The sequence below is a fragment of the Dendrobates tinctorius genome, unplaced genomic scaffold (genome assembly GCF_039654945.1).
Source record: "Dendrobates tinctorius isolate UK_male_01 unplaced genomic scaffold, ASM3965494v1 ptg000196l, whole genome shotgun sequence".
NCBI classification, from domain to species: domain Eukaryota; kingdom Metazoa; phylum Chordata; class Amphibia; order Anura; family Dendrobatidae; genus Dendrobates; species Dendrobates tinctorius.
In genome coordinates this window covers 14862106-14875735 of record NW_027361863.1, presented here as the reverse complement: position 1 = coordinate 14875735, position 13630 = coordinate 14862106, and the positions used below count along the sequence as shown (strand labels likewise).

Sequence of the window (13630 nt, the reverse complement as noted above, 5' to 3'; positions counted from 1 at the left end):
GGAAACCCTTCATAGCCTGGCTGACCAAGAAACACTTAGTCAAATCAACCTGCCCCCGCAATTTAAATCCAAAGGCTAAACCAGCCCTAATCTGCCCCACCCTGGAGACCGACCACCCCTCTTCCGCCCCAAACCCCAACCATGCTAGCAATGCCCCCAAATGATCCTCCCTCGAGTTGCCACACAAACGTGCCCCCAACCAATTTTCCCAAGCGTTCCAAACCGCCTCGTAGGTCGACCAAGTACCAGCAGACAAAGAAGCCCGAATCAAAGGTTCTGCAGCCCTGAGACCACCTTCCAAAGCCCGGCAGGACACTCGAGACCCTTTTCCTCCGCCTCTGGGGCCAAAGTCCGAAAGCGCTCCCACTGCAAACGAGACAAAGAATCAGCAATGGAATTCCTAACACCAGGCACATGAGAAGCCGTTACATGAGCATTGAGCGATAAACAAGTCAACACCAGTTGCCGCAGAACTCGAATCACCGGAGGAGAAGACGCCGTCAGGCTGTTAATGGAGCACACCACTCCCATGTTATCACAATGAAAACAAACTTTTTTATTCCGAAACTCCTCCCTCCACAAGTTCACCGCCACCAATATGGGAAAAATCTCCAACAAAGCAATGTTCTTAACGAGGCCCAACTGGACCCACTCATCAGGCCATGCAGCTGCGCACCATTGGCCCTTAAAATACGCCCCAAAACCCACTCCACCTGACGCATCCGTAAACAGGTCCAACTCCCCGTTTGAAACTCCTTCATCCATGAGCAATGATCTTCCGTTATATTGCTCCAAAAACTTGTCCCACACCTCCAAATCTGCCTTATGATCACTGGTCAGTCGAACAAAATGATGTGGAGCCTTCACTCCCGCTGTCGCACTTGCCAGACGCTGCGAAGAGACCCTTCCCATCGGAATGAGGCGACAAGCAAAATTCAATTTACCAAGTAGCGACTGCACCTCTCTCAACGCCAATTTCTTCACCCGCCTAGCTCGAGCCACCTCCACCCGCAACGCCTCAACCTTCTCATCCGGCAATCGGAACTCCCAAGCCACTGAATCACTCACAATTCCCAAAAAGGACAGGCACGTACAAGGCCCCTCCGTTTTCCCCGGCGCAAGCGGCACGCCAAAACGCTCAGACACCCAGACCACGGCACTAAGCAACCTCTCACAACAACCCGAGTCCCCCGGGCCAATACATAAAAAATCATCAAAGTAATGAATCACCGACTCAAGACCCGAAACGTCACGGATGACCCATTCAAGAAAAGAGCTGAACGCCTCAAAAAACGCACAAGAGACCGAGCAACCCATTGGCAAACATCTATCAACAAAAAATTTCCCCTCCCAAAAACAGCCCAACAACCTAACACTGTCAGGATGAACCGGAAGCAATCAAAACGCCGACTCGATATCCGTTTTCGCCAACAGTGCCCCCCTACCACACCTCCGTACCAAATTTGCCGCCTCATCAAACGACGTATACACAACCGAGCACAGCTCCGGATCAATCCCATCATTCACCGACCTACCACGAGGGAAAGATAGGTGATGAATAAGCGGAAACTTATTCGGCTCTTTCCTCGGCACCACCCCCAAGGGTGAAACAACCAGATCCTCAAACGGAGGATCTTTAAACGGCCCCGCCATCCGTCCCAAACGCACTTCCTTGGCCAACTTTTCCGACACCACCGCCCCATAAAGGTCGGCAGACCTGAGATTCTTCCGCCCCCGAGGTATTTCAAAAGGAGGGTCAGGAATTCTAAAACCATCCGTAAAACCGGACACCAACAATGCCGCCTTTTCACCATCTGGGAACCTATTTAGATAAGGGGCCATCGCGGCCATTCTCACTGGCGTCTCCCCCTTTGGAATTACCACTCTCCCCCTTTCCTTTTTGCTTTATAAAGCATTTTGAAGCCCCGTGCGAGGATCCGCTGCAATGGGAACACAGGTGCTTGAATCTACAGTTTGAACCGAACCTGCATTGCCCATCGTTAAACTGCCAGCAGAGACCCTGCCTCTGGACGGCCGCCTGACCACCTGCCCCCTGACCCCCACTTTGCCCATTGGATGAGCTAACCCCTCCGACCCCCCCTCCTCCAAGAAAGGAATGGCCAAATTTAGACTGCGTCATAACCCGTAACCACAAACTTATGTCCTTCTGATCCCACCGAATCGCCGGACGAATCGCCTTCCTTTGTCTAAATTGCTCGTCATAGCGAAGCCAAGCCTGACCCCCATAAACCCTATATGCCTCCCCAATTGAATCCAGATAACAAAAAAGAGGAGAACAATTTTCCGGTGCCTTTTCCCCGATCACGCTGGCCAGGATTGCAAACGCCTGGAGCCAATTAGCAAACGTCTGCGGGATCAAACGCCATCTCCGTTTTTCCTCATCCTCTTTTTTGCTGTCGTCCTTCCTGCCCTTATCCAAATTGAACTTCGCCAGCGGCAACAGGGAAGAGATCTCTACATATTCATCCTTCCAGATCTTTTCCCGCACATCTTTTTTCAAATGAGCCCCCAAAGGGCCCTCAAAACACACGTACACCTCCCCGTGGGCCCTATCGTCTAAATGGACCCGACATTCCTTCTCCTTTTCCGTCTGAACCGACACAGATACAGGGACCTCCCGACCCCCCGAAACCCCGACAGCCGCCCCCGACGAGCCCGGCCCCCGCTCAGCTGGCCCTACCCATGCTGCCAGATGCGCCGATGGCTCTCTAACTCCCTCCATCCTTGCCAGCAAATCCTGTACGGATGACAACATGTCCCCAATCCCCCGATCAGCGACGGGCCCCCTCCTCCCATAACGTGCCCCACCGCCCCGGTCCGGCCCTCCCCTTCGTACCCTACCGCAGGGGACCTCACTAAGGGTGATGACAGACAGGACATAGACGCATACTCACCGGGCTGCGAGGACGCTGTGTCTCCTCCAGCCGCCAATCCTGAATCCCGCTGTTCATCATGTCTGGAGCTGCGCAGAAGACCCTCCGACCCCAGAGGTCTGAAACTGGCTGAGACCGGCACTCTTGATCCCGACGCACTCCCAGGCCGTTCTCTTCCTGCATCCTCCCTGCCGAGGCCAGCAGGTTGCACCGGCCCAGGGGATGCAGCCTGTTGCCGCCCACTGCCCGCTGCGCTCCGGAGGCCTGACCCGCCTCCTCGTCCGGGGTGAATCCACCGGAGCCGATGGACCGCTGCTCTCACCAACAATGCTGGCCACCTGCCGCTCCAGCCACCCGACCGGCTGCGCCTCTGCTGCCGCCCGCAGCCTCTCCAGGACCGCATCCACAGACGCCATGGCACTGGATGGTCTTCTTCCGGACAATTCCTCGTGGCTCCAGGGTGGGAAGTAAGGTAACCGCCCCTGAAGCCCCTTAATATACCCCCCCACCCCCCTCCTTCACCCTCTTGAAAACATTAACCCCTTCCCTCCAACCCACCGTCATGCAGGGCCTCCACTTAGCCGCTGTGGGGTGGGGGTTCCGCGGCTTGCTCCAGCCCTTGTCTTTATATTCTGATGTTTCAAAAACTACTTTAACAAAAGCTCTAGAATAGATTAGATAACTATGTAAAATTATCAACTCATGTAGGTTAGCGTGCTCTGATGGTTCATCTGTGCTACTGAGCAATTTATTAGCCATTAACAACTTTTCATTGTCTGTAATGGTGGGATCAAAAAACGATAATCCCACCAACTCTGCATTCAAATACCACAAATGGTTCGAAAATTTGGTCAGGGCTATTTCTGCAATGTTGTTGTCACATTCTTTATAGTCTAACAGACTATGCAAAATACCTAAATCTTAAAATACCTCAATTTGGATTTTTTTAAACTTTGAACGACGAGCGGCACGGGTTAACCTCGTTTGATCGAGCTCAAATTTTGGCTCTCTCAATATCTGGAAAGGGGAATCGTTTTGTGGGGTCCAGACGAACAAGATTCTGACATTTTTTTCCCCCCATATGAGATCCGGTCACCCTAATGTACACTCTGCACCCCATCTGATAATAAAAATAACCAGAAATGTAGACATTTTTGCAAATTTATTAAAAAGAGAAAATAAAGTCATCTTCATGTGATTCAACTAAATGTGTTTGATTTTCATAGAATCGTAGAGTTGGAAAGGACCTCCTGGGCCATCTGGTCCAACCCCCTGCTCAAAGCAAGATTCGCTAAATCATCCCAGTCAGATGTCTGTCCAGCCTCTGTTTGAAGACTTCCACTGAAGGAGAACTCACCACTTCTTGTGGCAGCTTGTTCCACTCATTGATCACTCTAACTGTCAAAAGTTTTTTCTAATATCTAATCTGTGTCTCCTCCCATTCAGTTTCATCCCATTGCTTCTAGTCTTTCCTTGTGCAAATGAGAATAAAGTTGATCCTTCTACAATGTGACAGCCCTTTAGATATTTGTAGACAGCTATTAAGTCTCCTCTCAGTCTTCTCTTTTTCAAACTAAACATTCCCAAATCCTGCAACCTTTCCTCATAAGACAGGGTTTGCAGACCGGTCACCATTCTGGTCGCTCTTTTCTGAACTTGCTCCAGTTTGTTGATGTCTTTTTTAAAATGTGGTGCCCAAAACTGGACACAATATTCCAGATGAGGTCTGACCAAAGAGGAGTAGAGGGCAATAATGACTTCACGTGATCTAGACTGTATGCTTCTGTTAATACATCCTAGAATTGCATTTGCCTTTTTTGCTGCTGCATCACACTGTTGACTCATATTCAGTCTGTGATCTATTAGTATACCCAAGTCTTTTTCACATGTGCTGTTGCTTAGCCCTATTCCTCCCATTCTGTATATGCTTTTTTCATTTTTATTGCCCAGATGTAGTACTTTGCATTTTTTCGTTAAAAACCTGTTATGATTCCACCACACGGCGGGGAAGGTAGGTGCCACTGAGCTCCACCCCCCCGCTGACCCTACCTACTTGCCGGTCCCACCCTAGCCGGTGGGCGACAACTGGGCGGCGGTCCCTTCCTCGGCGTAAGTGCAGGGAGCTACAGTGAGGGTAAACCGAGGGTGGAATTAATGCTGGACAACCTAAGGGAGACAAGCAGCAGCAAGGAGGACTACAAGAGTGATACTAAAGAGAGAACGAACCTGAAGGGTTAATCCACGAAACCCAAAACTAACACACAAAACAGTACTAAACTTTCAGCAAAGACAAGCGGAAAGCTAGAGACCAGAGGTACTCAGACGAGAGAGAGACCGGGAGGCTGTCAGAGGTTGTACCGGGCAGCGCAGTGGAGAAGGCAGGAATCCGTACCACAAAAGAATCACCGGCAAGGAGTGAAAGCCCTGAGGAGTGCTAAATAGGAAGAGGGCGGGACATACGAACAGGAAACAGTGAAGCAGCCAATCACCAGAACGGGGAAGAATGATGAACGAAAAAGAACTAGTTGATCAGAAACTGAATATTCCGACTGGCTGTGTGGCACAGCCAGTAAGGCAGCGAAACTTGCTGTGGAACCCAGACTGGACCCTGGTACGAATCCTGACATTACCCCCTCCTTTATGAGGGGCCTCCGGACCCTCACCCGGGGAAGGCTTCTCAGGAAAATCGACATGGAACCTCCTACACAACCTGGGGGCATGAACCTCGGAATGAGACACCCACGACCTCCCCTCAGGGCCATACCCCTTCCAGGTACTGCAGGACCCCACAAACTTTCCTGGAGTCCAAGATCTTTCTTACCTCAAACTCAGGGTGACCAAGTACAACAACAGGAGCAGGAGGTGTGTCAGCAGGACAAACTGGAGGTACATAAGGTTTTAGGAGAGAAACATGGAATACCCTATGCACTCTCATCGCCTGGGGGAGGTCCAATTTGACAGAAACAGAGTTGATTATCTGAGATATTTTAAAGGGCCCAATGTACCGGGGAGCCAGTTTACCAGAGGGGACTCTCAGTTTCAGATTTCTAGTAGAAAGCCACACTTTCTGCCCAACTTCAAAGGAAGGACTTCTCCTCCGCTTCCTATTAGCAAAGCGGCACTGTGACTCATGAGCCTTTTTGATGTTGCTTTGGACCTGCTCCCAAACTGACCGCAGATCAGAGGAAACAATCTCTACCTCCGGACTGTCCGAGGGGTCCTCAGAGAAAGAGCTGGATTTAGGGTGAAATCCCATGTTGCAGAAGAAGGGAGACATCCCTGTGGAAGAGTTCACCCTATTATTTATGGCAAACTCTGCCAAGGCAATAAAAGATGCCCAGGTCTCTTGCTTATCAGCCACATAGCAACGTAAGAATTGTTCAAGGGCTTGATTGGCCCGTTCTGTCTGCCCATTGGTCTCCGGGTGAAAGGCCGATGAGAAAGCAAGGGAAACGCCAATTTTACTACAGAAAGCTCTCCAGAATTTGGAGACAAATTGGGTACCCCTATCTGAGACAATATTAGAAGGAATTCCATGCAGCCGCACCACATGATTTAGAAACAAGGGGACCAATTGCTTGGCGGATGGTAATTTGGGTAAAGGAATAAAGTGCGCCATCTTACTAAAGCGATCTACCACAACCCACAAGGTAGTCATTCCCAGGGAGGGAGGTAAATCAGTAACAAAGTCCATGGACAGATGGGTCCATGGCTTGGAGGGAACAGGTAGAGGACATAGTTCTCCCAAAGGCCGTGAGCGGTTAACCTTAGACCGGGCACAAATGTCACACGCCTTGACATAGGCAGTGGCATCCCGGCGTAAAGTCGGCCACCAAAAATTTCTGGAGATTGACTCCATAGTACCCGAAATACCAGGGTGACCTGAAAGAGGAGAGTTGTGGTATTCATTCAGCAGTCTCAAACGCAAATGACAGGGAACGAACCATTTATTATCAGGAGAGCCGGACGGAGACAAATGTTGAAACTGTTTAACTTCAGCAAACAAATCAGATGTATTAGCAGCCAAAAACACTTTCTCAGGTAAAATGGGAACAGGTGGGATGTTTGACGGTTGTTCAGGCAAGAAGCTTCTAGATAGCGCGTCTGCTCTGGCGTTTTTGCAGCCGGGTCTGAAAGAAATCACAAAATTAAAGCGTGAAAAGAACAACGCCCACCTTGCCTGTCTTGGATTTAGCCGTTTGGCCGTCTTGAGATATTCAAGATTCTTATGGTCGGTGAGGACAGTAACAGGATGTTTGGCCCCCTCCAGGAAATGCCGCCATTCCTCAAAGGCCAACTTTATAGCGAGCAGTTCCCTGTTCCCAATATCATAGTTTTTTTCCGCTGGGGAAAACTTCTTTGAGAAGAATGCACAGGGTTTCAAATGAGTCAAAGACGAAGTCCCCTGTGAAAGTACTGCCCCCACCCCCGCTTCCGAGGCGTCAACCTCAACAACAAAGGGTCTCTCCTGATCGGGCTGGGTAAGAACAGGAGCAGTGGCAAAGCTCTCCTTAAGAAACGTGAAGGCGTCCACTGCATCCTTACTCCAGTTTACCAAGTCGGAACCTTTCACAGTAAGATCTGTGAGAGGTTTCACCACAATAGAGAAGTTTTTTATAAACTTGCGGTAAAAGTTGGCAAACCCCAGAAATCTTTGAAGAGCTTTCAAAGATGCAGGACGAGCCCAATTAAGAACCGCTTTTACTTTCTCCGGCTCCATTGTGATGGCCTGGGGTGTTAAAATATGACCCAAAAAAGATAGACTTTGGACCCCGAAAATACACTTTTCTTGCTTGGCGAAAAGTTGGTTATTGCGGAGTACATCCCTTACATGATTCAAATGTGAGTCCCAGTCAGGAGAGAACACCAAAATATCATCCAGATAGACAATTACATAGCGGCAAATAGCATGTTGGAAAATATCATTGGTGAAATTTTGAAAAATCGCCGGAGCATTGCACAGCCCAAAGGGCATAACCAGACACTCGAAGTGGCCCTCGGGGGTATTGAAGGCGGTCTTCCACTCGTCGCCAGCCTTTACACGAATGAGATTATACGCCCCTCTCAGGTCCAACTTCGAGAACCATCGAGCCCCCTGAACCTGGTTAAACAGGTCCGGAATCAACGGTAGTGGATATTGGTTACGGACAGTTATCTCATTAAGACCTTGGTAATCTACACACGGCCTGAGTCCTCCATCCTTTTTACTGACAAAAAAGAAACCTGCGGCCAGGGGTGAGGTGGACGGACGAATATGCCCCTTTCTTAGAGCCTATTGTACATACTCACGTAAAGCTTCTCTTTCAGGAGGGGATAAATTGTATAAGCGTCCCTTAGGGAATTTACAATTGGGAACCAAATTGATAGTACAGTCATAAGAGCGATGAGGTGGCAACCGCTCAGACTCCTTCATAGAAAAGACATCTGCGAATTGGCCCAAAAGACTCTGAAGAGAAGCTTGTACGGAGATGATACCACAAACGTGTGTTAACAGGCATTTCTGTGAACAATCTGCACCCCACTTCTCTAATTCACCAGAAACCCAGTTAATGCTGGGATTATGGAGCTGGAGCCATGGGAGCCCCAGTATGACACTAGTTGGGAGGTCATGCATAACCAAAAATGACAGTTGTTCCACATGCAGTACACCAACCTGAAATGATAGTAATGGAGTACAGAGACTAATCTCCCCATTAGCTAGTGGGGTGTTATCAATACCAACTAATTTAGTGGGGTGAGCGAGTGGAATTAAAGAAATACCCAAAGAGACAGCAAACTCATAACACATAAAATTAGCAGTAGCCCCTGAATCAATCATGGCCACTCCTTCTCCCTTAGAGGAGGAGAAAGCGATAGAAATTGGCACCAAGAGTCTCTTAGAACTTAAAGGAATTACCTGTCCACCCACAGGCCTAGGTGGTGTATTCCGAGAAGATTCTTGTGGAGTGCAAGGGCGCCGCGGGCAATCCTTTATCCAGTGCCGAGGATCCCCGCAGTAAAAACAGGTTCCAAGTGCGTGGCGTGGACGGCAAGGGCTAGGTTCTGTGGTAGTTTGCATGGCTCCCACTTCCATGGGTTCGGCAGCTGGCAGACTCGGAACAGCCGGAGTGACCCTAGAGAAAACGGAAACCTGCGCTGCTGCCTGCTCCGATCTCCTCGCCCTTAACCTGCGATCAATTCTGACCATTAAGGCCATCAGCTCCTCTAGAGACTGGGGCAGGGTGTAATGTACCAGTTCATCCTTTAGGGCTGGAGAAAGGCCCCGCTGAAATTGATTCCGTAGGGCGGGATCATTCCAACGGGTAGCTAAGCTCCATCTACGAAACTGGGTGCAATAAATCTCTACCTCCTGATCACCCTGGAACAGGGAGGTGAGATTTGCCTCGGCCAGAGCTACTTGGTCAGGCTCATCATAAATATTTCCTAAGGCTTGAAAGAAGTCGTCTACTGAAACACAGAGATTTGAATCTGGCGGCAGAGAGAAGGCCCACTCTTGGGGCCCCTCCCGTAAGCGAGAGATTATGATACGGACTCTTTGAGCTGGAGGACCAGAAGAAAGAGGTCGTAATTGAAAATATAATTTACAATTTTCTCTAAAAGAAACGAATTGGCTTCTATCTCCGAAAAATGGCTCGGGTAAGTTAACTCTAGGCTCAGAATTAGTTGTCCCTGCCACGGCAGCTGCTTGAACTTGCTCCTGACGCTGGACCTGCGCAGCAAGATCTTGCACCAGCTGAGTAAGACCCTGCATCTGATTGACTAAGGAGGTCATAGCGTCCATTTGGGAGGCCGGTGATTATGTTATGATTCCACCACACGGCGGGGAAGGTAGGTGCCACTGAGCTCCACCCCCCCGCTGACCCTACCTACTTGCCGGTCCCACCCTAGCCGGTGGGCAACAACTGGGCGGCGGTCCCTTCCTCGGCGTAAGTGCAGGGAGCTACAGTGAGGGTAAACCGAGGGTGGAATTAATGCTGGACAACCTAAGGGAGACAAGCAGCAGCAAGGAGGACTACAAGAGTGATACAAAAGAGAGAACGAACCTGAAGGGTTAATCCACGAAACCCAAAACTAACACACAAAACAGTACTAAACTTTCAGCAAAGACAAGCGGAAAGCTAGAGACCAGAGGTACTCAGACGAGAGAGAGACCGGGAGGCTGTCAGAGGTTGTACCGGGCAGCGCAGTGGAGAAGGCAGGAATCCGTACCACAAAAGAATCACCGGCAAGGAGTGAAAGCCCTGAGGAGTGCTAAATAGGAAGAGGGCGGGACATACGAACAGGAAACAGTGAAGCAGCCAATCACCAGAACGGGGAAGAATGATGAACGAAAAAGAACTAGTTGATCAGAAACTGAATATTCCGACTGGCTGTGTGGCACAGCCAGTAAGGCAGCCAAACTTGCTGTGGAACCCAGACTAGACCCCGGTACGAATCCTGACAAAACCATTCTGTTAGTTGCTGCCCACTTCTCCAGTTTATTTATATCTTTTTGAATCCTCTCTCTCTCTTCTGTAGTATTAGCTATCCCTCCTAGCTTTGTGTCATCAGCAAATTTAATCAGTTTACCCTTAATTCCTTCATCTAAATCATTGATAAAGATGTTGAACAATACAGGGCCCAGGACAGAGCCCTGTGGTACCCCACTTGAGACATTCTTTCAACTGGATGTGCAGCCATTTACGACCACTCTTTGGGTCCGATCACTATGCCAGTTATGAATCCACCTAACAGTTGCCTTGTCCATTCCATACTTAGTCATTTTTTCAATAAGGATTGTATGATATACTTTGTCAAATGCTTTGGTGAAGTCAAGATATACTATATCTACGGCATTTCCTTGATCCACCCAATCAGTGATTCCGTCATAGAAGGAAATTAAGTTAGTCTGACATGACTTATTAGTTACAAACCCATGCTGACTGTTTAATCACTTCATTCTTATCCAGGTACTGACATACATGTTGTTTAATAATCTGTTCAAAGATCTTTCCTGGTATAGAAGTCAGACTCACCGGCCTATAGTTGCCTGGGTCCACCTTCTTCCCCTTTTTGAAGATAGGAGCAACATTTGCTCTTCTCCAGTCTTCTGGGACTTCTCCTGTTCTCCAAGAATTTTCAAAGATTATGGAGAGGGGTTCAAAAATTTCTTCTGCTATCTCCTTCAGTACTCTGGCGTGTAATTCATCTGGACCTGGAGACTTGAATTCATTTAGGTTAGCTAAGTGTTTCCTCACTATCTTTCTGTTTATAGATATCCTGGATTCTTCTATTCCCTTAATAGGACAGTGAAGAACAGTTGATGTTACATTTCCTTTCTGAGAGAAAACAGATGCAAAATAGGAATTTAAAAGTTCGGCCTTCTCAACATCCTGTCTTAATTTCATCATTTTCATCCTGTAAAAATCCTATAGCATCTTTGACTTTTCTTTTACTTTTGACATATCCCCAAAATCCTTTATTATTGCTTTTGACATCTCTTGCAAGCCTCAATTCATTGTCAGCTTTAGATAATCTGATTTGTGCCCTGCAGGTTCTGCAGACAGCATTATATTCTTCTTTAGATATGCCTCCCTCTTTCCATTTTATAAACATTTTTTTCTTCCTTTTTAGCATGTGCTTAAGTTCTGTGTTCATCCATCCTGGTTTCCTTAAATGCTTCCTATTCTTCCCTCTTTTCGGAATTGTTAACAATTGTGCTTTGAGAATTTCACTTTTCAAGATTTCCCATCCTTCCTGGACATTTTTGTCTTTAAGGATATCCAGCCATTGGATCCCTCCAATTCTCTTTCTGAATCCCTTAAAATCTGCCTTTCTGAAATCTAACCTTGACGTCTGAGTCTTCACAGGTCTTCCTCCTCTAGTTATCCAAAATTCTAAAATAGCATGGTCGCTACCTCCTAGGGTCCCAGCCACTTTTACCTCCTCAACCATTTCCTCCCTGTTTATAAGGATTAGATCCAAGGTAGCAGTTCCCCTTGTTTTCTCCCCTACCTTTTGGAAGATAAAGTTGTCAGCAAGAGAGGATAAGAATTTCCATGACCTGTTAGTTTTGCCTGAGAGAGATTCCCAACAAATGTCTGGATAGTTGAAATCTCCCATGACAACTATGTCATATTTTTTGGAGAACTTGGCCATGTGATGCATAAAGAGTTCATCCATATCTTCAGCTTGCACAGGCGGCCTGTAGTAAATGCCTACAATGGTGTCCTTTCCATTGTTCTGTCCTTGTATTCTTACCCAAACAGTTTCCACAGAACTCCCAGTCTCTGAAGCTTCAATCTCTGTGCAGATATACGCGTTTCTAACATACAATGCAACACTTCCTCCTCGTTTATCAAGTCTGTTTCTTGCAAATAAGTTGTATCCTTCTAGTCTTGTATTCCAATCATGTGTATCGTCCCACCAAGTTTCAGTGATTCCAATGACATCATATTTCTTTTCCTGTGTTAGTAGTTCCAATTCTCCTTGTTTGTTGCCCATGCTTTGTGCATTAGTATAGAAACATTTTAGTTTGTGATAGGTTTCTCTTTCTCCAATTTTTTTTATTAATTAGATTCTTTTGTCTTTGTTCTTCCTTTCCACTTCTAATAGCAGAGTTCTCAATAGCATTTGTCAGGTGTATGGCATTTTCTGGTCTTTTGCTTCCCTTCCCATGTTGTTCTAGTTTAAAGCTCTCCTTACAAGTGTAGCAAGGCGACTTCCAAATACATGTTTTCCAGTCTTCGTAAGGTGCACCCCATCTCTAGCAAGTAGTCCATCGTAAAGGTAATTCATTCCGTGATCCATAAATCCAAATCGTTGCTGACGGCACCATCGACGTAGCCAGTTGTTCACCTGCAGAATCTTATTCCACCTCCTTGTTCCATGGCCATCCACTGGGAGGATGGAAGAGAAGACCACCTGCGCTCCCAGTTCTTTCACTTTCTTGCCTAAGTCTTCAAAGTCTCTGCAGATGGTTTCCAGGTCATTTCTTGCGGTGTCATTTGTCCCCACATGTAGTAGCAGGAATGGGTAGTCATCTGTAGGTCTGAAGAGTCCTGATATCCTGTCAGACACATCTTTAATTTTTGCACCTGGAAGACAGCACATTGATGCAACTTGCACAAATAAAAACGTTGTACAACAAAAATTAATAAATATGTACCGATAACTGATAATATTACTAACACTAATACAATATTTTATCTTGTACTGTTAAATACCAGGTAATGAGATGTAATTTTACAATACCAGTGGTATTCTACATTGAAAATTAATGAGAGTCTTTTTCAAATAAAAAACTTGTAAAGCTTGTATACAATAAAATTAGAGAAAAAAGTCTAGCTTGTTGCAGCTGTATGGGAGTAAAATGGACATGTCCTCAAATCTCACTATATTGGTTTGGGAAGAAGAAGAAAGGGCATATAAAAGTCAGACACTATTTTATCCAGCCATCAATCTTAGAAAATATTACTATGATACACAACTGGAAAAATCTTCTAATACATGTATTAAAATATAAAAGATTGGTTTACAAACTGATAAAAGAAAATCAAGAATTTATTAAATATATTTATTAGCTTTAATGACATGTCCTATTTTGGACTTCAAATCACAGAATTTTTATATATATATTTTTTCATCCCAAATTTTTGAAAGACAAAACATTTTTATTCATCAAGTTTTCAACCCTTTAACAACCAGGGTTGTTAGGCGCCGGGATTGTTCTGCTGCGCGGGAGAGATCCCAGGTAT

The 13630-nt window shown here is 46.8% G+C and overlaps 1 protein-coding gene across 1 annotated transcript in view; it reads right to left on the bottom strand.

The window, feature by feature from the left end:
• LOC141056091 (uncharacterized) overlaps positions 1-13630 on the bottom strand; it is a 171677-nt gene that overhangs the window by 45839 nt on the left and 112208 nt on the right. Inside the window, exon 2 of the mRNA XM_073552748.1 lies at positions 8791-9434. Coding sequence (XP_073408849.1) covers positions 8791-9434 — 644 coding nt within the window. The remainder of the gene's footprint in view (positions 1-8790; positions 9435-13630) is intronic.